Source organism: Candoia aspera, chromosome 10 (genome assembly GCF_035149785.1).
Source record: "Candoia aspera isolate rCanAsp1 chromosome 10, rCanAsp1.hap2, whole genome shotgun sequence".
Classification (NCBI taxonomy): domain Eukaryota; kingdom Metazoa; phylum Chordata; class Lepidosauria; order Squamata; family Boidae; genus Candoia; species Candoia aspera.
Window position 1 is genome coordinate 19,655,936 of NC_086162.1, and position 24,600 is coordinate 19,680,535.

The 24,600-nt window shown below is 44.2% G+C and overlaps 1 protein-coding gene across 2 annotated transcripts in view; it reads right to left on the reverse strand.

Annotated features, from left to right (window-relative positions):
• Positions 1-4,116: 4,116 nt before the first annotated feature.
• The window catches only part of IGLON5 (IgLON family member 5), a 91,763-nt gene continuing 71,279 nt past the window's right edge, over positions 4,117-24,600 (reverse strand). The window contains exons 4-8 of one of the 2 annotated variants that reach the window (XM_063312214.1): positions 18,372-18,491; positions 16,410-16,541; positions 14,980-15,100; positions 7,291-7,442; positions 4,117-4,816 (exon numbers count right to left, since the gene is read on the reverse strand). In XM_063312214.1, the coding sequence (XP_063168284.1) occupies positions 4,716-4,816; positions 7,291-7,442; positions 14,980-15,100; positions 16,410-16,541; positions 18,372-18,491 (626 nt within the window). In that variant the 3' untranslated portion in view covers positions 4,117-4,715. Of the gene's footprint in view, positions 4,817-7,290; positions 7,446-14,979; positions 15,101-16,409; positions 16,542-18,371; positions 18,492-24,600 lie in introns of both variants that reach the window. The other variant, XM_063312213.1, reaches the window with a different exon arrangement.

The window sequence follows — 24,600 nt, forward strand, 5'->3', positions numbered from 1 at the left end:
GCCTATGTGTATGCAAAGACATATTCCAAACTGAATAAAGCACATACTACATCCACACCCCCAACATCTTCTTGGCTGTTTTAAGCTTTCTTTATTAGGCCAGTCTCATTTCAGGCCTGTGTTACTGTCACTTTTTCCTTTTTTCCTTTAATTCTATAAGTATTAAAAATGCAGGAATCAGAAATCCTTGTGACCTACTGCAAATCTCCCGGAGGTTTATCAGTAAACCCAGACCTAATCCTTATGTATGCAAATGACCACAGTCTTGGAGAACTGCCAGTTCAAACCAGATTTTTTTTTCCCCTGGAAAAAAACCTGGGACTTAAGCAGGGGGTTCACAAGCTACACCTTCCCCTTTCTGCTAAATGCATAGTTATGGCATCCCCAGTTTTCACCCCAATCTCCTTTCCTGGATTCTGTTCTCTTCTCCTCCCTGCTCCTCAGTATGTCTTGCAACTCAAGACATTCCCCCCAAATCTGGAACTCTCCAGATGCTTTGCCTTGTAACACACAATCAGGCTAAGGAAAGTTGAATGACAACAGTTGCCTAATAAAGGTAAGAATAAAAGGAACAGGAAAAGGAACTGGAGATGGTGTAAAAATATGAGAAATAAATAAATAAAATAAATAAATGCTCCTGCCAAACACTCGAACAACAGGATTCTGCAATGCCATGAAGCTGAAGAAGAAAACAGCCCATCAATGCCAGGCTTTTACTGGGTACGTGCACACATTCTTGATTATATCTAGGGCTCCCTGTACTGTCCACCTGAATACCAGAAATTCTGCATCAAGGTAGAAGGAAAAGCTGGGTTTTGCCAATTGCACAAACTATGCAAGCTAACCAAGTTGTCCTCTCATTTTGCATAACTTACCCCATTTTAAAAGCAAACTTTCTTTGCATAAGTTTTGCTAGTTGAGGGGAGGGTCAAGGAGGCAGGACCTAGGGGACCGAACTGCATGCCAATTCTCAAGCCTATTGTCATCGTTATCATGGCTAAAAACTTGCCAAAGGAAAACTCAGAGTTCAGACAGCTGACTTCTACTTACATGTTCACATCCAATGACGTTTCTCTCACTGTGGTTTCTACTAAGCTGCATTGAGCAGAACAATCTGTGTTTAAATGTGAGCTAAACATCGGATACCTGCATAATACTAATTAAATTCTGGGGTCGAGAAAAGCCAAAGTCTAACAACTTAAGTAAATGGTGCAAATAGAATACATTCACATACTTATTTTTGCATACTTTGCATGCTTTATCCTGGAAACAGACATGAGCGGTTAGGAAAACTGGAAGCTTTCATTCCTATGCTGTAGAAATAAAATATGTGAACACATCTTCACTTTTGGTCAAGGATGGGTGGAGGATACTTCACAGAAAATGCACGATTGCATTCCCCTGTATTTCCTTCTTCACCTCTTTCTCCATCAGTGATCTGAAGTACTAAGAAGAGAGTCCTGGATATGATGGCATAACATTTTCAGCTTTCCCTCCGCAGCATCATGAGTGCAGAGACCCCCACATCTAAACATGGTGGTGTCAAACCCAGCAGAGAAATAGAAAGCTGCACCAATCACAGGAAAGTTGCCGGAGACAAGGCCAACAAGATGCAACTATAATTATATAACATTTAAGAGGGAGAAGGGATAATAAGAGTGTAATTATCTGTTGAAAAGAAGGTTGGAAGTCATGCTTATATTTCTTAACTTTTTCTTTCCTTGTACTTTTTAAATTTCCTCTCTTTTTCTTTCTTTCTTTCCCTTTCTTCCTTTTGATTTGTCTTTTATGGTATGAAATAATTCTTAATTTATATATATATATATATATATATATATATATATATATATATATAAAAATGCAACTACAATTAAATCAATATGGTATGAAATAATTCTTAATTTTATATATATATATATATATATATATATATATTAAAAATGCAACTACAATTAAATCAATATGGTATGAAATAATTCTTAATTATATATATATATATATATATATATATATATATATATATTAAAAATGCAACTACAATTAAATCAACCATTCCTGGTGCATTTCCATTATCTTCCTCCCAGCATGTTCAGAAACGGTGCCCTTCTACTACTTACGGTATGTTAGGATACAAAATTGTGTTAGGAAAAAAAAACTGTCTCTGATGAAAGTACTGGAATGGGTGGGGAATTCAATAAATTCAATTACACATGCCTGGGATACAGGGAAATCTTGGCCTGTGAGACAGATCTACCCCGTAAGGTCTACTTATCCACCCACGAAGACCTCAAGAGAACCCATTCTATTTCCTTCCCAAACTTTCCTGTCTCTAAAACGTTACCTCTCAGAGTTACGCATTTGCGATAGGGATTTTTCTACCGAATGTTTCCTTCTGTGTGGAGACAGGCAGGTCCTTTCCATACACAGAGAGAAGTTTAGCATGAGTGTTTCGTGCCTGGGTCGGCCTAACCCATTCATCTAGGTCAGTTACAAATCCAGTGGATGGTATTCAGATGACATGCCAACCTTGGTGACTTTTAATCTTGATTCTCTTTTTTTTTTTACTAAATGATCTGATACATTGTGTGAATCCCATCCATTTGGTTCGTTTACTGTGTAAACCCAAGAAATGGATAAATTGTATAACCAGGCTACCTATGTTGTGTGAACAGAGCCAGAGGAAGGCAATCCCCAAAGATTTATGGAAGCAATTCCATCTTTGCTTGACAGACCTTGTCTCATGCATCTTACTCTAGTTTTCAGCAGGAGCCATTTGTCTTCTGTCACCTCTAATTTCAACCTCACACAAGGCAGAAACCTGGTAAACTATTTCCAGAAGCAAAAGTAGGATGAGTGCATTTGCCACCCAAAAATCCTCCTTTTCAAACCATCTCTTCTTGGGGAGGGCAGCATGTTAGCTGTATTCACACAACATGTTTAACCAAGTCAGATAAGGACCTAGTGCTTACATTCACACAGCATGCTACATTTGATAAATTTCAATCCTGGCTAATTCTTTTAGGTGTTGTGTGAAGCCAGGCCATTTGGATTCGTTTACAGTTTAATATATTGTGCAATCTCAGAAAATGGGTTAATTCAGTAACATGGTTAAAGAGATGGTGTGAATTAAGCCATTATCAACCTTATTGGTTTAACATTATAAACCCACCACTGTAAGCAAGATCACAAGAAAGAAGTTTGGGCTTGCTATGTCAGCAGAAGAATCTTTTGACAGACTCTCAAGTTTGTCTTTGCAACTGGAAGGATGACAAGCATTTACATTTTTGCATGGCATCTCTGGATGCTAATTTCTACACCCTACTGCACACATTGAGCTGTTTGCAAATGCAGTACTGAATAAGCACACCTGTGATTATTACGCCATCTGAAAGATAGTGTTTGAACTCCGGTATTCCAAGGTGCAATCAACAAGAAGAACTTCAGAGTATTTCTCAGGGAAATGAAAATAAATTTAAAAACAAATCAGAATAGAGACAGAAATAAGGAAAACCTTTCAGGGCATGGTCAAGAAAATCTACAGCTGAGAGAGGAGCAGTTCAGTCATTAAGTGTGTAAAGGAGTGACATGAGTTGTCAGAAGTAGGAAAAAGGTTTTGTGAAAAGTGCAAAAGAAAAGAAAGGAAAACAGAAGTGAATTAAAGCGCTGGCAGATGTCCCAAGCCACGGTTTTCCAGTGAATAATATACCCCCAAAGGTAAAAAGCAAGGAAATTCCCAGGGCCATCAAAGAGCCAAACCATCAATTCCTATTTCTTAGTCTTTGACTCTAGACAACAGAAAATTACCTGTAATAATCGTTATTGGCAGAAGTCATTCTTACCCCAATAGCTTAAATGTCATGCCTGAAAAATTCAGCAGGTTTGTTTCATCCTTCTTCCATAGAGGCTGAAATGGCAGCACGTCAAAGAGGATCCTGTCAACCGCTGAGATGCAACCCCAAATGCTGGATGTTGGGCCACTTTCATGGGTTGAGTTGAACCGATGCCAATCTTCCTCATGAGGGCACAGACAAGGACAGCTTCACAGCCCAGGCTCCAGGACCTGCCAAGATTACTGAGTCTCTGCCTGGTCCTAGGCTGCTAAACTGGCCCATACCACCTGAAATAATCTGGTTAAATAAATGCCAAGATTCTCAACCCAGAAAATAAGAAAAGGAACCTCTTAAATGTAGCCTCCTGGTGAGAAATTTCCACCAGAAAAAAGAGCAAAAGAACAAAGGAAATCAATAATAATAATAATAATAATGACAATAATCAAACAACCCTTTGTGGAATCACCATTCCGGGTTCCGTGCATTCAAAAGGCTGATTGGCCCAAGGAAGAGGAGATCTCTCTTAAACCGCAGAGCTTGAGGGGGTGGGGACCGAGGCGTTGCCATCAACCGTTAGAGCCCTGTGTCTTTTCAGTTGTGTTAAACCACAAGTATTTCAACCAAAAGTGTCTGAGATGAAGTGTGAAGAGAAATGGTGGTAGAAACAAATGCATATTTTTGTTGTTGTTTTGTTTGTTTTCTTCTATCCCTCACAGTGATGGGTTCTTGATCAATTTCATTTCTCTCTCTCTCTTTCTCTCTCTCTCTCTCTTTCTTCATTTTTTCCAGAAAGTAGAGATGTCTTCCTCTCTTTCTCCCCCTCTCTTGGATTCTTTCCCTTTCACCTGTTTCCATTTCCTTGTTCTGCATTGTTTCCCAGGTGCCCTAAATCTTAAACAACAGAGTCACAAAAACAGATGACAGCAGACCCAAGAAGAAAGGAGGTTCTGTGCTGGCCACTGCTACATTGTCCAGGGAACCCGGTCCTGGGAGAAAAAGAAAAATGGAGGTTGCCATTGTTGGTGGTGCTCTTGTTTCAATGAGCAGCTAGGGACCCCTAAAATCTACTCCCACCTAAAGGATGGGGATGAAAAGGAGGGCAAAGTCCATTTCTGAGCTGCAATATTAGAACCCCCAAGAGAAATTGTCAAGGGTTACCTTCAAAAAGGTGAGGAAATAGGCCAATGAAAGGGGAGGCTGAAGGTCTTCCAAGCTAGAAAGGGACACCCCTTCAGGAGGTTTTCATTATTTCCAAGAACACAAAGGTTCTGGGATAATTTGGAGACAATCTGACCTGATTTATGGTTGAACCTGAATTAGGATCTGGTCAGCCTCCACAGGTCATAATTCCTCCCACTAGCAGCATTCTCAGAGTTGAGATGAAAGTGCTATGTCCGGTCTAAAGCATGAAGCCTTCTGGCAAACACTAGATTTTTTTTCTGGGGGGTGGGGCAGGGAGGGATTGTAAAAAAACAAGTAGGAGGGCCTCTGCTGGGCACAGGCCATGCCAACAACCATGTTGCTTCTAAGCCTTCAGTCAAAGGAGATCCGATGTAGCTTGCTACCATTACCAACTGCCTTCATAACTATATAAATAATAAGTTAAAGTATTATGCATTGTTGAAGCATGAAGTATATATTATTAAAGTTATGCCCACAAGATCACTTGTAGCAGTGTCTACAAAATAAAATTTGCTCACCGCACACAAACTAAACTAAATGAAAGACCACATACCAGAAAAAGGGCTTTTTAACAAAGAAAATCCAGTGAGGCAGAACAATAAGCTATAGATGATTGATAGATATATAGACTTGTAAATGAACATAAAAATGAACTGGGCTTCAATATCAAACTTAATTACAGTGAAAGAGGAAATGGGGAGAAATAGTCTGAAAAAAGAAGTAAGGCTCCATGGACAATTAAATTCTAGCAAGAAAGACTGGCAAAAAACAATAACAACAATAAATGAAACTTAACTTTCAAAACAAAGGTAAACCTGTGTTTGCACCCAAGGGCCAAATATGGCCCTTTAAAAAACTCTCTTCAAATGATTAGAGCCCTCAATTGGTCCTCTGAAGAAAGTTCTTGAAATCTGTCAGAGGGCTGTATCTGACCTTTGGGCCACAGGCTGGCTCCCTAAAAGTGAAGTTTCATTTATTGTTGGTGTTAAAAAAAAAAGTCTCCTCCCTAGCAACTTGAGAGAAAGAAGGAAGGAAGGAAGGAAAGAAGGAAGGAAGGCAGGCAGGCAGGCAGGCAGGCAGGCAGGCAGGCAGGCAGGCAGGCAGGCAGGCAGGCAGGAAGGAAGGAAGGAAGGAAGGAAGGAGCCACCTCCTTATAGTTAGACTGCATGGAAGAAACCTTTGCTTTCTCATTGACTCAATCAGGGACATCCAAGACAGGGTCAAAAAAGTCAAAGCCCACCCTTTATTTTAATATGTATCATGTATATACATAACAAGGGTGGGGCTTTGATTGCATGGTCATGGCCACCAACTTGACCTTTTTGCCCTCCACCCAACAGATGTTGCTGGACTCAGCAAACATTTTTCAAACATTCTGTATTAAATGAGACACAGTCAACAGCAGAGAAAGCATGCAGCGTTATTGAGACATTATATCCCTGAGCTCTGTGATTGGGGAACGCCTATTAGACCATTCCCCACAATTAAAAGGCAGATGTGGCTATCATTCATTTCCTGCCCCACTTGAAACACAGCATTTTCTGTATGTGGGGAAAACAAAGGCCAAGATTAGCTTTTTGTTTTTTTACACCTATTTGTGTTGGTTGTTTCACAGGGCCAATCCTTCCCAAAAGTTTGAAAATATCAGTCTGCTTTGGCCTGATTCAAGCCAGAATCTGATACAGATCCTTGGAACATCCTTAGAATGTCCTTAAAATTAAGTTAGAGAGCCAGCTTGGCCTAGTGGTTAAGGTGCCAGGCTAGAAACCAGGAGACCGGGAGTTCTAGTCCCGCCTTAGGAACGAAGCCAGCTGGGTGACCTTGGGCCAGTCACTCTCTTTCAGCCCTAGGAAGAAGGCAATGGCAAACCACTTCTGAAAAACCTGCCAAGAAAACTGCAGGGATTTGTCCAGGCAGACTCCAAGAATCGGGCATGACTGAAAAGATTAAAAGAAAAAAATTAAGTGCTTTGCACACCTTGCCTGACACTGTCTACTCTCAACAAGTTTGTACTCCAAGGTGAGGCTTACATCTCAGACTCCCTACATACACTGGCTTTTTTTTTTTTGAGTGAAAACATGCAGAATTTCCTCCACCTTCTTGCTGTTCTCACATGCCCTCTGCTTGAAGGAACAACAACCTAACCAGAGGGCCTCCAGGTGAGGTCTCCTCCAGGTACAACAAGGCACTTGGCTCCTAAAAGTTACTGTTGACGGTGCAAAGGTTAAGCCCCAGTACTTTGCAAAGTATGAGAAGACAAGGAGGAGGAAAGACTCACTGATAAGCCGTAAGCTGACATTGTAGGAGCCCAGGTTGTTCGAAGCCAGGCAGGTGTAATTCCCATAATGCCGAGCAGTAACGTTTGTGAAGAGCAATATGGAGCGAGTGCGCTCGTTCTGGATCTGCAGTCCGTCCAAGCCACTGATTAATCTGCTAGGAAGAGGGAGGCAATGGGAAAAGGAGTAGTTAAAGTATGGTGTATGGAGGGAGAAAAGGAAGCACGGGGTTGGAAGAGTTGTGAGCGGTGGGGAAGAAGAGAAGTCTGTAGTGGATGTGGGTTTGTAGTGAAAAGGCAGGATGGGGCAATGGGTGATCGGTCTGTCTGTCTGTCTGTCTGTCTGTCTGTCAAGACCTGCCACCTCAGCAGACTGCTGGCCATTGTGTTCCTATTGAGTAGCTAACCTCCTTCAGCTCTTACACTGAACATATTACAACTTCAGGAAATACAGTATTATAGTAAATCAGTGTTTCTCAACCTTGGCCACTTCAACTCCCAGAATTCCCCAGCCAGCCATGGGATTTCTGGGAGTTGAAGTCCACAGAGCTTGAAGTGGCCAAGGTTGAGAAACACTGTAGTAGATATAGTAAACTGAGTGTTATAGATAGATAACTGGCTGGGGAATTCTGGGAGTTGTAGTCTACACAGCTTGAAGTTGTCAAGATTGAGAAACACTGTAGTAGATATAGTAAACTGTGACTCTTATAGATGTATAACACTTTTCCTAAGTTAACTAGTTCTTCACTCTATTTCCCCAGGTCTTCAGCTCCCTTAGCCAAACCCTGTTCACATTTTCATAGACGTGCGAATGGGGTTTTCTCCCTCCCCAGCAGCCACAGCCCTCTCGGTCGGGAGCTGGCTCTGCACACTCTCCTCGGCCTCTTTTCCTCCCCGTCTCTCAGCTCTGCCTCTCAGCGGTCTTGCCGCTCCAAGAATTGAAGTTTGCTTTCGCTGTCTGAAGACGCTGCTGAGCTGCTCGCCCTTGAGCCGTAGTTTCTCTTTCCCGCTTCCCTGCTGTCTTCCGGGCTCGACCCCGACCCCGTGCTTGCTTTCGGTTCCCTTTTATGGGGCAGCCTCTCCAATTAAGGAGAGGTGGGGCTGTTTCCTTCCCAGGCCGCACCAAAACTCTGCATCCCAGGAGAAAAAAGAAATGCCTGCTCACTCCGCGTGGGGAGTTTACTGTTCCACAGTGCATAATTCTGTGTCACTAGTTCCCTTCAAAGCCCTAGCCCAGGGTTTCTCAGTCTGGGTTCCGTGGCACCCTAGGGTTCCGTGAGAGGTCCCTAGGGATTCCCTGGGAGATCACGGTTTATTTAAAAAATTATTTCAAATTCGGGCAACTTCACAGTAAAGAGGAAAGTTTCATTCTTTGTTTTCAGTTTAAGAACACTGTTCATGCATATCTACAGGCCTACCCATAAAAAAATTCTATAATTTTGTAGCTTCTGGCCTCTGTTTGAGCCTGAATGTGCAGGGGTTCCCCAAGGCCCAAAAAATATTTCAAGGGTTCCTCCAGGGTTAAAAGGTAGAGAAAGGCTGCCCTAGCTAGGGCAACACCTGGGATACACAAGGTGATGAATCTCTCCCTCCTCTCTGGATGTCTAGAGAGGCCCTCTTGAGAGTCCTTCTTGTGAGGTACATGAAATACAGACCAGACAAGAGGCCATCTTTCTAGGAGCCCCCACTCTTTGGAACTCCCTCCCACCACAAGTACATGCGGCCCCCAACCCTCCTTGCATTTTGCAAGCAAGTAAAATTGGTACCATTCCAACATGCCTTTGGCCCTAATATTAATTAAGTGTGGGGGGCATCCTAGGACATTGTGTTGTTCTATTCTTGTTTGTTTCCTAATGCTTTCCCTTGGGATTTCATGGAAACAGGGAAAGGTAAGGGGATGGTGGGTTGATTATAGGACAATCAAATACAAGACATTCACACACACAGCCCTCGGTCTCTTCATCCCTAAATAATATCAGGGACTCCGCTGCACAAACAGCATTTATGTTCAAATGCTCTTCTCCTCTGAAGCGATTTCTAGAGACATTTCTCTTTCCTCCAATTGCATATGAATTAGAAAGGAGGGGAAAAGCAGAGTTTCTCTGTCCAGCAGTATAAAATTCAGTACCTCACAGTAGTCCCTTTTTGCTTTTACTGGATGATTTTCAAGCAGGAGGAAACTAAAAGCAGGAAACTAAGATTTCTTGGAAGGGTTGCTAAACCTCGAAGATTTTCATCCAAATCCTAGATAGGCAAATGGTTCTCCAACAGCCAGAGGCTTTCTGTACATGCTCCAATGCATATTTGCTTGGGCTATCACTTTTTGGGAAGTAGAATCCTGAAGTGGTTTTAGGTCCATGGTTAATTTCAGGTCACACAGGGAAACCCGGGATGACAGTAAATCAAAATGGAGGGAGGACATTTCCCTGATACACCATTTTCTGATCGAAACGAGCTTCACAAAACTCTGGTCCACCTCACCAGAAAGGAAATATGGGGGAATAAAAATAGCTGGACTCACCATAAAACATCTTTCTGGCTACAGGTGCTGTTATTTAAACCAGTGTTTTTCAACCCTGGCCATTTTAAGAGGTGTGGACTTGAACTCCCAGAATTCCCCAGCCAGCATGCTGGCTGGGGAATTCTGGGAGTTGAAGTCCAGACACCTTAACATTGCCAAGGTTGAAAAACGTTGGTTTAAACTATGTCACTGGGTGGGAAGATTATTTAGATTTGGGAACATACAGAAAAGGAGTAAACTCTCGTTCACTCTGATTCAAGTCCAGCCTCTCTTCCAACCCCCATTGCTTTTAGATCCATCACGAATCCCATGCACAACAGAAAGTTTGACTCTTTGCCCCACCAAATTAAGAGCACTTGCTTGTGAACTAAATGCAACTTTAGGATTTTATGGCCATTGTCGGATCTCTGGGCTTTATGCCTTTGCACGCCTGAGCAGTTCCTTCCCTCCCATCTCACACTGTGTGGCTGTTACAGTTTTTTCTCTTTCTTTTGGCATTTGACATTCAGCACACCAACAGTCCTGTCACCGTTTCCTAATAAAAGAAGATAAAGAGTGGCAGTTTTCCTTCCGCTAAGCAGTTCTAACCACAAAGAGCACCCCAGAGACCCAGGAGGTTTGAACCATGAACTTTTATCACCAGCCTAACACGGGAGATGTTAAAGAGAAATGGTGGCGGAGGGGCTGATCTGGAAGTGACTGGAAATCATCTTGTCAGGTGTCAGTCTCCGCAAAATTGGAAATTGGTCCTGAGAAACAGGCAGCTTCCATTCTTTCACAAGCCCAGAAAGAAGACAGAATGATGAGAATAATTGTTCCCAGCACAATTACACCTCTCCTCCCCCAGGAATAGCTGTTCTACTTTTAGATATACTCTTTGCTATGGTACTGTCAAACAAGTGTAAACTTAGAGAAAAGAATATCTGTAGTTCAGGGCTGAACTGCGGAGTCCTTAGTGCTCTCTGAGCCTGGCTGTTTGCTTCTGGATGTTTCATTGCCCCACTAGATAACACCATCAGTGCAAGGGAGTGTGGGGTTTGCTCCATGCCTATATACAGTAGCTTGTCCTGCCAGTGTTGGTTGTCTCCTTGGTAATTCCTTGATTAGGGTATTGTTTTCTGCTTGATTGTTTGTCTGGTGTCAATCCCTGCTTATCTGGGTGTTGGTTGCTGGAGAGGATGTGTTCTTGTCTGTTTACTTCCTTCTTAACTTTCTTATTGTCTCTTTTGAATGGTGTATAGAAGTGGTTTATCTCTGTGTGTTGATGGCTGATGTGTCTGACTCCCAAGCTTCCAGGAATTCCCCAGCGTTTTTGTATTTAGCTTGGTCTAGGATGCTCACAAATGTAAACTTCCCCAATGTGGGGACATTGTGCAACGGTGCACCCACTGAAGGCGGGCATTGCCAGCCTGTAACCATGAGATTACACCTGTACTTGCCCTTCTACCACCTGTTTCCCTCCCTCCCCACCTCCTGCTTAGCAAGTGATCTTCCAGAGGCCCTTGAGAAGCTGAGCAGGTGAGTGATAAGAATATGGTTTAAGATACGGGCAAGCCATATCTTGCCAATATTAACCACTGAGCTGCTGAGCTTGCCGATCGGAAGGTCGGCGGTTCGAATCTGCATGACTGGGTGAGCTCCTGTTGCTAGTCCCAGCTCCTGCCAACCTAGCAGTTCGAAAACATGCAAATGTGAGTAGATGAATAGGTACTGCTTCGGCGGGAAGGTAACGGTGTTCTGTGTAGTCATGCCGGCCACATGACCACGGAAGTGTCTACGGACAAATGCTGGCTCTTCGGCTTTGAAACGGAGATGAGCACCGCCCCCTAGAGTCGGACACAACTGGACTTAATGTCAAGGGAAACCTTTACCCTTACTATGGGCAAGCTAAGCTTCCAACTAGTTGGACTTTACAGAAGCAGGATAGGAAGAGTATTCACACCTTTGAATATTCGTGTTGGGGAGGACTCCTATGTATACTGTGGACAGTGAAGAAAAAAACCGATGGATCATCAATCAAGAGTTCTCACTCAACATACAAATGACCAGGCTCAAATGATCCAACTTCGGACACATTTTGGGAAGACCCAGCTCTCTGGAAAAGGCTGTAATGCTGGGAAAGGTGGAAGGAAAGAGAAGAAGAGGATGATCAGCAGCAAGAGGGAGGGACTCAGTTCCAGTGGCGATGGGTGCACCATTGGGAGACTTGAAAGAGCAGATTGGGGACAGATCGTCCTGGAGAAAACCTATCTGCATGGTTGCTAGGAATCTAAAATGGCTTAGTGGCACATAATCAATCAATCAGTCAATCAATCAAGCTTCCAGCTGTTTCAGCTCAAAGTCAAAAACTTAGGTGAAGGTTTAAATGTTCAGGGGAAATTTCCAGGTCATGATCTGGCAAGTAAGCTGGAGAAGCAGGTGCAATCCCCTAACTAAGAGAGATGTGTAAGTCTGATATCCACATGGACAATCAGCCAGGGGATTGAAGCCAGAACAGTGGAAGACAACTGCAAGGAGTGAAATAAGACTGTGGAAGCCTCTTGTTCAAATCTAATCTCATTTGAACTTCCCAAAACCAAAGAAATCCACACTTTCTTTGCCTCAATTCAGTCTTCAATTCTTCTCTTCAAAGATGCCCTCCAGGTTCCATGATTTAAACCAGTGTTTTTCAAACACATTCCCCTTGCTGGCTGGGGAATTCTGGGAGTTGAAGTCCACACCTCTTAAAGTTGCTAAGGTTGAAAAATACTGATTTAGTGTTTTTCATGTTACTGGGTAGGAAGGTTATTTAGATTGGGGAAAACACACAGAAAAGGAGTAAACTCTCTTTCCCTCAACATTACTACTCTGATTCAAGTCCAGCCTCTCTTCCAACCCCTATTGCTTTTAGAGGCATCATGAATCCCATGCACAATAGAAAGTTTGACTCTTTGCCCCACCAAATTAAGAACCACTTGCTTGTGAACTAAATGCAACTTCAGGATGTTATGGCCTTCACAGGTCCTTCCAGGTTTGTTGGCCTACGATGTCCTCTTCTCCAGAACCTTGCTAAACTAGCTAAGGATGGTGGAAGGAGACTCATTTGGGGAAAGCTGCTGTGTGAATGCTAATGTTGCCCCTTTTCCCACAGCTGCTGTCAGGATTATGGAAATAACGCATGGGAACAACCAGAATGTTCAGACAAATGAGCTACAGAACAAGCGATAGAGCGATACCACTTGTGGCAGCCGCTTTTCCTCCCCCTCTAAGCTGAGCAGAACCCAACAGTCATTGTTTGGGGCTTGCCAGGCACTCGACAAGTCCTTTGCATTGCAATCCCAGGCAGGCAGCCAAGCCAGGAGATTTATCACCTCACCCATGCACACTACCCCCCTGCCCAAGGGATAGGGTACCGCACATGACTGATGCATCATGTTCTGCTTGGTGGATCACAAATTAATTTACATTAAACAATCATGACTAGGTGCCACAAGATTGTTTAATAAGACTGCAATTTAGAAGGGGGAAGCATGGGATGTTGTTTAACTAATGAGACACGCAGCTGGACCGCACGGAAAGATCCCTCACCGTCAGCTGTCTGTCTGCTACGCCAGACTATTTTCCCATCTATTATACTAGATTATTTGACCATCTCCTATGCCAGCACTTTGCTAACTGCATGGATTTCCAGCTGGTCTCTGGGCCCAATTCAGAACACACTGAGATTAAGTTTTAAAACCCTGGAGGGCTGGAGGCCAGATGACCTGAAGGACTGCTTCCCCTGTAATCCAGATTGAAGTATCTTCAACAGGTAGCTATCGACTCTTTGTTTGAATTAGTGCAAAAATGCAAAATTCTCTTGCATTTTTAGAGAGTTCTCCTTCAATCTGAGGAAAGAGTGAGTATGTACGTATGTATTTATGTATGAATGTATTGGATTTATACGGCCGCCCAACTTGCAAAAATGCAACTCCAGGCAGCATAAAACAATAAAAGCAAAAATGCAATACAGGTAGCCCTTGACTTATGACCACAATTGGGACTGGAACTTCCATCGCTAAGTGAGGCGGTTGTTAGGTGAGTCACTCCCGATTTTACAACCTTAATGAATCACCACAGTTGTTAAGTGAATCATGTGGTCATTAAGTGAATTTGGCTTCATCCCTTAACTTTGCTTGTCGGAAACCAGCTGGGAAGGTCCAAATGGCGATCACATGACCCCAAGATGCTGCAACCATCATAAATACATGCCAGTTGCCAAGCGCCGGAATTTTGATCATGTGACCGTGGGGATGCTGCAATGGCCGTAAGTGTGAGGACCAGTCGTACATCACTTTTTTCAGTGCGGTAACATTGAACGGTTGATAAATGAATGGTCGTAAGTCAAGGACCAACTGTAGAACAAAACTCCACAGAAAACAACAACCAACACATAGTTGGGGCACGCCAACATATACTCCATCTCATGGAATGAGCTTCTGTAACATCCTAGCCCCTGTGCCCAAAGGAACAGCCAGGTGGTTAGGGTCTTCCTAAAGGCCAACAGGATTGGGGCAAGAATGAGATTTTGACATTGTTGCAAAGGAGAGAAGAATGTTTGTGAAAATCTCTTTCGTGGAAGGGAAGAATGGTGTTGATTACTTTTAAGGCAGCCAAGTTGTATGGATGATCGTCCTCCCTTTCGTTGTTCAGTCTTCTCTCTAAAAGTCTGCACGTTCCTGGACTTCTCATGCTTCCGTTAAACCCACGGGAAGACATCAGGAGGCAGCTCGACCCGTGTTTATTTTTCCCCAGGAGCAATGTTTCTGTCACCCCTCAGAGGACTCCTGCCATTGAGAAGTAGAGATATTCTCCTAGTGGAGAATTTCCCAAGTCCTTTGTGCTCAGCTGTAATTTGGACATGTCTAGAAAGTGGGAAGTCCATCCTCTGCCTACCTCATGGATCCCACTGTCACCATCCTTTCCAGGAACAGAACCAATGGGCTAAGGCCTCTGTGTCTAAAACAAGAGTTCCCCAAGCTAAGTTTCCTCCAGATATCTCAGCACCTCAATTCCAGAATTTCTACCCACTCCATCCAAAGGCAGCTCTAGGAATTGAAGACATCTGGAAAAGTCTGCTCTAAAATATTGGAAGAACACCCTTGCTACTGCTCATGAGTGACACTGAAGGAGATGGGAGGAGGCCGACTTACTGTTTGTCATCTTTGAACCACTGAAAGTCAGCAGCCGGCACAGCCATGGCTTCACAGCGCAAGAGGGCTGTCTTTCCCATCAAGGGACGGGAGTCCTTTACGTCCGTGATGATCGGAGGGTCTGGGAAAAGACAGCAATGGACAGAGATATAGATTAGGGGGTCAACTGCGACAGCCTCTCTCTGCAGGCCGTCTCCTGCAGCCCTTCAACGGAGGGCTGAAAGGACCTCCAGAGGGACCCTAAGGAAAGCTCTGAAAGAGCCAGAGAAGGACCTCCGGCTTGTCCCATTCGGGTTCAGTGACCCTTCTGACCTCAAAATAGAATTGCTTTGCAGAACTGCTTCTCCCATAATCCTCTGTGCTCCAGTTGATGCCAAGAAGGGAAGAAGAAAACTAAACCTGTCCTTTTTCTCCTTATTGCAGGTTCACTGTCTCTCACATTGCCGGTCATAAAAAAAAAAGGATGGAGTTTATTTAGGGGACGGGGAAAGGACAGGAGACCCCTTGTGAATTGGCAAGAAAAAGCTACCGGTAGGAGAAGGGAAGAGGAGAAGTCAAGTAATTTCTGCCCACCCAATAAATACAAGGAAAGAGCATCTCCTGGAGATCCCCACTTAATGAGAGGATTGGCAGAAGGGAGCATGGGAGGGGACATTCTCTGTGGGAGTTCTCCTCCTCTGGCGGTGTTCTCAATCTCAGCAACTTGAAGATGTATGGACTTCAATGGAAGTCCTCACGTCTTAAAGTTGCTCAGATTGAGAAACCCTGTCCTATGAGATAGCTTGCCCCTCTGAACTAATACCTCCCACCTTGACCTGAAGTCAGTGAAGATAGAAACACAATCCTTGGAAAAGACAGGTAGCCATTTTCTAAGTACCCTTACGTTTGTCTAGGGGCAATGCCAGAAAAGCTATAGTATATTTGGGGAATCCAAGCTTCAGAGCAGCCACAATTATTTCCAAAGGGTGAGAAAAGCTTTCTCATATCTTGGAGGTATCTGGAGAGTGCTTGGAAGAGTGGAAACAATTGATAAAATGCCTGAAAGATCTTTCTGGCTGCATTAGCACAACTTGCTTCACCTGATTCCTGAACAAACCTGTTTCCTATGTTTGCACAATGCATCGACCCATCAACAAACCAAATGTTCTGGGTTCAGACCTAAGCACCCCCTCCCAACCTAACGAGGTTAACCGATCAACATAAACACATGGTGAAAAGGCAGCTGCTAGGTTCGTAGATGAGCTGGTGAGGCCATGAGGTGTGAACCCAGCCATGTCTTCTCAAAACCAAGCCTGAGGCTGACCCTTAAGCCAAGATCCCCAACCTATCGTTGGCTTCCTGTTGAAGCCACCCTACGCAGGCCCAGGAATTTCAGATGCAACTGAAGCTAAAAACAGGCAAGCAGAGGGGAAATGAAAAGTCGCTCTCACAATTGACTGTGATGAGGACGTGTTTGCTGTCCGGGGTTGAGACACCGTTGGCCGTGATGCACTCGTACTCCCCAGCTTGTTGTCGGTTGATCTCTGTGATCTCCAGATACTCTCCTTCACTGGTGAATCCATCTGTGGGGAGGGAGCAGTGGGGAAGCAGGAAGGGGGTCAGGGCCAGCAGCAGGGAGACAGACACAAACAGACTTACACACAAGAAAACACATATGACACAACACGGTTACCAAGGCCTCCTCCATGCAGGGGCTGCCCCACGCAGGGCCCCAAGGAGCAGGCAGAGGTGGGGGTGGCCTGAGTGGGAAGTGAGGGGGAGTGAATGTACAGAGAAACTCTGCACAGTCTTTAGGCTCATGCAACATACTGGCCTAGATAGAAACAGCCGTTGGGGGTATGGTGAGTTGTTGGAATTCAGTCACTGTTTCAGCAAGTTATACAGAAAGCATGAGTTGGGACCATATCTACATTTATGGTTGACTGGAAACCCCGTATAGCAGTGTTTCTCAACCTTGGCAACTTTAGGATGGGTGGACTTCAACTCCCAGAATTCCTCAGCCAGGCATCTTAAAGTTGCCAAGGTTGAGAAACACTGCCTTACAGACTTTTTGCAGGAAACTGACTTGTAGTTTTGATGATGACGAGTGGGGGTCACATAACTGTCTGGCAATTGCCATATTCTGCAAGGGGTGAAGTTGGAATAGGTGACGCTACTGCCTGACCAGTTTTAAGATTGCGTATGTATTACATTCTTGGTGTATGCAATAAACCAAACAGTCAATTGCCTCTAACTCAACCCACTATTAGGAACAAAAGCTCTCCAATATGGCTCCATCTTCTGGTGAGTCAGAAGTGCAGGGTTCCTAATAGGATGTAATCACTCGAAGCCTCTGCTTGTTCTCTTCCATTCACAACATTTCATGCAAAATGTCAAAACTCCAGTTCAAATCTTCAGCAGCATCGCTTTGCTGCAGCTGTGCTGCTTTATGAACGAAGCAAAATTCTGCACTAATGAAACACTGCTTTCTGCGGCAGGAATAAACCAGGCAATAAATGTATACGTGTATGTATATGTATATGAATAAATAAATAGTATTGTCCCCTGCTCATTATAGGGGATGGGAGGACGGTTGATATATGTGACATTTGATATCTCACTCCCTGTCAGTAATGTCTGTCTGTTCAGCCCAGCTCTCTACTTCCTTCAGTATCTGGGATTTCATACATACTGCCCACACCTTTTCAAACTGATTTTGGCAGCCTTAAAACTAGGAATTTCATTTATTTATTTATTTATTTAAATAGGGGAACAAGGGATGAGATCAGGGCAAAGAAATGCAGATTTCTGCACCAGCGACCAAATTCCACCTGCTTAAAAGATGCTTTGGGACCAACTAATGGTAAGAGATTATAAAATGCATTCATACCTGTATTGGAGAAGGTTGGAAGTCACTTTCTGTTTCTGTTTTCTGTCTGTTTTGCACTTTTATGGTTTTTCTTTTTTCTTTAGTTCTGTACTCTTATCTCTTCTATATTCTATATTTTGTATTTTAACTATACTCTGAAAATTAATAAAGTTCTTTTTTTAAAAAAGGTGCTTTGGGACCCAGTGGACACCACATCTGTGCAAACACCCAAGTTTTGTCTAGAGTGCTCAATCTGGACAGTTTAAAATGAGCAGCTGTATTCATACAAATACTAAACTTGGTTTATTTTAATCTTGGTTAGATACTGGCGGTTAGTCATCACACGAACTCAGTCCATTTGATTAGTGCATGATTTAGGATATTGTGCAAACGCAGAAAATAGATTCATTTAAGTTTAACCAAGTTTGGCATGTTGTGTGAACACAGCTCTGTTTAAAAAGAGCTCCCTGACTCATCTGTTCCCATTCATGCTGGCAATTAGTTGCTTGCAATGGAGAGCAGCACCTCCTCCAGTTTTCCTCACCTTTCAGCTGTCGCCAAATTACTGTTGGTTCTGGTTTCCCCACAGCTAGGCAGAGCAAATTCACATTGCTTCCTTCATTCACCGTCACAGCTGAGGAAATATTCACGATCCGAGCTGGAACTGTGGAGTTTAAAAGAGAGAGGTACGTGGGAATGATCTTGGGAGACAGGAGGAAGGATCTGCAGACTAGACGACTGTCAGGCAAAAGGTATCTCAGCCCACAGGAGGAGGGAGGGAGGAGGAAGCATTTCAGAAGGGACCCCCCCTAGTTTTCTGGAGAGTAAAAGGTAAGGAGGGGAGAAATAACTTTCAGTATTGCAAGATTCTGTTAATGTAGTGTCTCTCAACCTCAGCAACTTGAAGCTGTGTGGACTTCAACTCCCAGAATTCCCCTTCTTGGGAACATAGCTGGCTGGGGAGCATAGCTGGCTAGGGAATTGTGGGAGTTGAAGTCCACACAGCTTCAAGTTGCCGAGGTTGAAAAACACTGGGTTAATGTAACGTAACAATAAAGATAGAGCTAGGATTCATTGCTGTGCTTCTTGTCTGGACGACCTTGCAGGGCTAACAGACAGCGAGTACAGCAGGAGTTCTGGACTCCCACCACTAGGAGGCCCTGTCCTCTCTATGAACACACTAAAATTGGTGCTCTTTAATTATCATTTGACTTGCTGCAGCAGTGAACTGGGGTATTGTGCTTCCCAAATTGCAGTGAAAAATTCCTCCCCCACACCTTGGTATCAAGAGTAGGCTGGAGTTCCATATGAAATACAATTTTCTAATGGATTCCCTTGCCTTAATTCCTCAGAACTATAATAAGAAACATCCTCCCCTTTGCTCACAAAAAGCACATGAAAACAGACCAGATTTTTGCTGCCGTATGTTGCCTATCTATCTATCTATCTATCTATCTATCTATCTATCTATCTATCTATCTATCTAACTATCAAATTTGTCACTGCCCATCTCCTCCCACTGGAGGGACTCTGGATGGATATGTATGTATGTATGTATGAATGTACGAATGTATGTATGTATGTATGTATATAGGTTTCCCATTCAAAAGCAGTGTACTTGCTGGGGTTCTTATACTGTAACATGAACCTTCTTCCCAATTGAAACGATTAATCAGCGCTCTGAGAGGCTGATCCTTTGGAGTCACTATTTCTAATCTAGATGAATAAGAGGGAAGTCTGAAAGGCTGGTCTTTGCCTTGTTAATTGGCTATCTCACTTCACTGTGAGACAATAGGCTCTTCTTTCAAGTTACCTTATCTGCAGGAGTGATGCCAAAGGGTTGGCATCAGAAGGCACCTGCCGTGCTGCACCCCAACCAGGTGCTCTCTGCAATCTCCCAGAATTAGGCTGACCATACATCCCATTTTGAATGGGACAGTCCCTTTTTTTTTAACATTTGCAGACTGTCCTGTTGTTTTAATATAAATGTTAATTTTGTCCCATTTTCTTAAAAACCTTACTTAAATATTTGAAAGTTCCCATGAACCGGTCAGAATGCAGTCTGACTTTGAGTGGAAGGAGGGGGAGCTCAGCAGAAACGGCGGGAAAAAAGCCACAGAGCTCAACCCGGTGGGAAACCTAAAAAGAAAGAAACAGGATCGGCTGATAGGCAGTGATCAAAGGGCGAGCCGATTGGCTCCTGCCTCGAAATGGCAGGAAGGAAAGAACGTAAAAGCACAGCCAGAGGAGGAATGGCTTGTCGGGGACAACCGTTTACTAGACTCTCCAGCCCAGCCTTGCCTCTCGCAAATGAAGGAATCCGAAGATTCCCAGCCCGAGAAAACCAGAGAAGTTCCTGCCTGCCGATCCAGCCCATCACCCAGCCCTGCCCCGTTTTTTCATCCCAATGTCCCGTTTTTGTCTCAAGGAAATAGGTCAGCCTACCCAGAATCTTCTGCTGCTTCTCCTTGCTCATGTGCCTTCTCACAACATGGTAGGCTGGGTTAAAATTCACAGTGCACTCTGTGCTTAGCATGTTTTGAAAAAGGGGTAATTGCATTAAGCGCTAATATAGTTTATTGAAGGGGGGGCATAACTTCTTAGATGAATACAGCAAATTGTGATTGGTTAATCAGAGTGGAGGGTTGAATGCAGTGTTCTTCTACTTTGGCCACTTGAAGATGTGTGGACTTCAAATCCCAGAATTCCATGCTGGCTGGGGAATTCTGGGAGTTGAAGTCCACACACCTTCATGTTGAAAAACACTGGTTTAATGTGTTGCATGGCCTCAAATTCAATGAGGGTTAGGAGCCATATTCCAAATGATTGGGCACTGCATGGTATGTGAGTGTAGCAATCTTGCTTTGTTAACCTCAGTTCAGGATTTAGCATCTTGGCTGAACCCAGGTGATGTGTAGGAATCCTGCCAAGACTAAGAAGAAATACGATCAGCTTCCCTCTCTATGCAGTGGGGCACTCTGGGTTCAAAAGAAGAGAACAAGTAAAGAGCCATTGGAGGTCAGCAAATATTTAGAGAACTGGATTGGGGTAATGGTTAAAGACACTGGATTGGAAGCTGGGAGGCTGTGAGTTCTAGTCTCGCTTTAGGCACAAATCCAGCTGGGTGACTCTGGACTACTCCTTTTCTCTCAGCCCTAGGAAGAAGAAGGCCAGGGCAAACCACTTCCAAAAATGCTGCCAAGAAAACTGCAGGAACTCCTAAACTATAACTACAATTAGATATTTGGAGGGGGGGGGAGTCTCTTCAATACAGTTGCCCAAAGCTGCCCCCTGCACACACACACACATACAGATCAAAACCCTGGAGCTGCACCAAAATGACCTTATAGAGGATGAAGAAGGTTGGATTTTAAATTCAGCTGGAGGTCAAATTCAGGTGGAGGTATGGACTTCCTCTATTGTTCCTCTTTTATTTGTCCTGTGATTAGATATGATTGCCATTTGCTCCAGGATAGAAACAGTAGCCAGCCGGCCTTGGCTGATCCCCCAAATGGTAAGCGGGCTTGGATGGGAGACCACCAGGAAATGCCATGGTTGTACATTAGACTGGGACTTTGAAAAAAAAAATACTGCTAAGCAAGCAATGGCAAAGGGCTTCTGTAATGCTGCCGAGCAAACTATGTGTAATCAGCAGTTGAGCCTGATCGAAAGGAGATTTTACTGTTGGAAATTTAAATATTTGCACTTGGGAGATGCACGGAAGTCAAAAAAATCTCCCTCGGCCAACTGTTCCGCCATCTAGTGGCCAGCCTCTGCCACTGCAGATAGAAATCCCCCAAGAGGAAATACAAAGCCCCCCCTCTCCTCGAGGTGTGGGGCCGGTAAGGAGCACTGCATTCTCCCCATGAATGGCTTTTCTTTTCATTTTGCCAATCACAGCCCCATCCTGGAAACACCGTTTGTGGAGTGCCTCCTCAGCAAATCTCAGCATTGGAGGCTTCGGGCCCCCTACCCTCTTCCTGCGGAAGAAGGCCCCCTCCCTCAGTTAAAAAATACATTCCCCCTCCCTCCCAGACTGGGTCTAACGATCCCCATTGTCTGCAGGATAAACTGGGGCGATGTCTGCAATGGCAGAGCAAGAACAGCTGTTTCCTTAACACGCAGGTTGCTCATTCCAGACTGGGCCCAATCAGCTCGTATTGTAGCAAGGGATGTGTGTGGCTATAATTATGGGGTGGGGAGCGTTGCAGTTGTGGCTTTTGCCAATACGGCAGAAACGCTAGAGGCGCCTGGGAATCAGGGAAGGAACTGAAAAAGGTAGGCAGAGAGAGTAGAAAAGATTTTTGCTGGTTCTGGCAGCTGAGAAGAGATTGGAGCCCTTTGGGGCCAACCCACACCCTTCTTTGGGAACAGATTCACAGATGGGGAAGAGTTATTTCTAGACCAGTGTTTCTCAACCTTGGCAACTTGAAGATGGGTGGACTTCAACTCCCAGAATTCCCCAGCCAGCCGTGCTTTGGCTGGGTTCACACAACACCTTTTGCTAGCCCACTTTGGAACTGGCCAATTTGGACCGTCGTGTGAGCTGTGCCATGGTGTTAAGCCACGGTATAGTTGATTGGAGGCCTTCAGCGTGATATAGGAAGACAGCAACTGGTTTTGCTGATCTGGGTTGAGAGTTTAGCCCGTGATGTGAATCAAGCCTTGGGATGTCCATATCCAAAGAACAATAGCAGCCATGCTTCCATGGGTTGGTTTATGTGCCCTTTAAAGCAGGGGCACACCGTTTTTTTCTTGGCCAAGCACCCCATCCTCACCTTTGCATTGCATGCCAGGAACTGCAGAGCGAACCACAGAGGGTGGAACCGGGAAAAAAACCGAATTTGATTATTCAGTACAGTTCACAGGATTGTTCTTGGGCACATATTCCATCATTTCCTTTATTAGATTAAATATTATATTCCAGCAGCAGGTTTTGGAGACCTGGGGTGGGGTACGCTCCAGGTTCTAAGAGGCCACAAGCAACTCAGCTTTTGCAGCTGTCTTAGGTGATCTTAAAGTTCTTGTCTTCCCAAGCAGGATTGGTAAAACGTGCCTTCCAGATGCTGCCAAAGGGCACCCGCTCAATCATGGGGCCATGCCGCTGACAGCCAAAGTTGAGCAGAATTGGGAGGACCACAAGTTGCCTTCTCTGTCCTGAAAAAAGTCTCATGTTCTGAAACGCGTCCTGAAAGCACTCTCTCCACCATCACCCTGGGTTGACACAGCATCACTTTTTCACTAAGGACCGACCCTTCCTTTTCAACAAAGCCTGCTTAATGGATGGTGCTGGGGGGATAGGAGCTTCTTAGCTCAGGGTAACCCTGCTAAAACCCAGTTCATGAATCTTTTAAAGATACACATGCACAAATAAGGAAGATATAAGGATAACTTGGGGGTGGGAAAGGGAGGGGGGTCTAGATAGTCAGCTCCCAGGGCTACCAATCAAAACAAGCAGGGATATGCAGCAACAATGAGCAACAATTGGGTTGTTATATTGTTCCCTGACTATTTTCCAACCTCCAACGTGTCCCCAAATTGCATTGCAGCAATTTTGTGGCAAACTGCCCAGTTTTGGTCTGCAAGTTTTAGCTCCCCCAACCCCTTTTTATTTTCTCTTTGAACTAAAGTTACACTTGAAATATAACTTGTGACACCTGTTTTGAGAGTGTGTGTGTCTAAAAAACAACAACAGGAAATTTCAGTCTTGCTCCTACTGATGATCCCTGTCCTTCAGAGGAGTCATAAGGAATAAGAGGCTTGTTCCTAGTGGGTGGGGTTGGGCCCCCTCCCATCTTCTTTTCTTCCGTGGCACCCTCAGGTTCCGTGAGAGGTCCCTAGGGGTTCCCTGAGAGATCACAATTTATTTTAAAAATTATTTCAAATTGGGGCAACTTCACATGAAAGAGGTAAGTTTCATTCTTCACCGTTAATTTAAGAGCACTGTTCATGCATATATCCAGGCCTACCCATGAAAAACAAACATAATACTTTTGTGACTATATTTGAGCCTGTATGCGCAGGGGTTCCCTGAGGCCTAAAAAATATTTCAAGGGTTCCTCCGGGGCCAAAAGGTTGAGAAAGGCTGCTTTTACTGGAAGAAAAAATAACGGAAGAAGGAATGGTGAAAGAGCAGGACAGTTACATAGGAGAGAGAATGTAGTTTCTCTCTGCCCTCGACAATAAAATCCCATGAAATGAAGCAGGGCAATTGCACCATAAAAGTCTTATCTGCGCGCAATATTTCCAGATTTTGGAGTCACGGCACTTCCACACTACCACTGTTTCCATTCCCCGATCTCTCAAAAGCAGTTTGAAGCAAATCTGACACCCTCTCTGCGTCTGATAGCTTTGAAATCTCGAGAACTTATCGGAGTTAATCAGGGTTCCTCTGGCCGATGCTCAGGAGCATGCCAAGAATGCCATGTCTCAGGCTCCTGCTCATCTCAGACTAACAAAAGTGGCCTCGCTATCGCTCTACCAAAAAGAGAGAGAGAAAACACAACACCCTTCCCATATGGACATTGCTCTGGTTGTACAGAAAATACCTAAGTGATTGCTATGAGAAGGAGCTGCCAAGCGTGCCAAGCCACCAATCCCATCTTGCATAGAGAAGACCTTATGAGAGCATTGCTAGGAGGCATTCAGAAACAAGACTTTCCACCCGTTGCAATTTCACATGTATCACTCCTGGAGCAGGAGTGAACTAGCTCAGCTGCCCAACACAGTTGAGACGGTGAGATCAGAGTGGTCCGCAGCTGATTTGCGCAAAG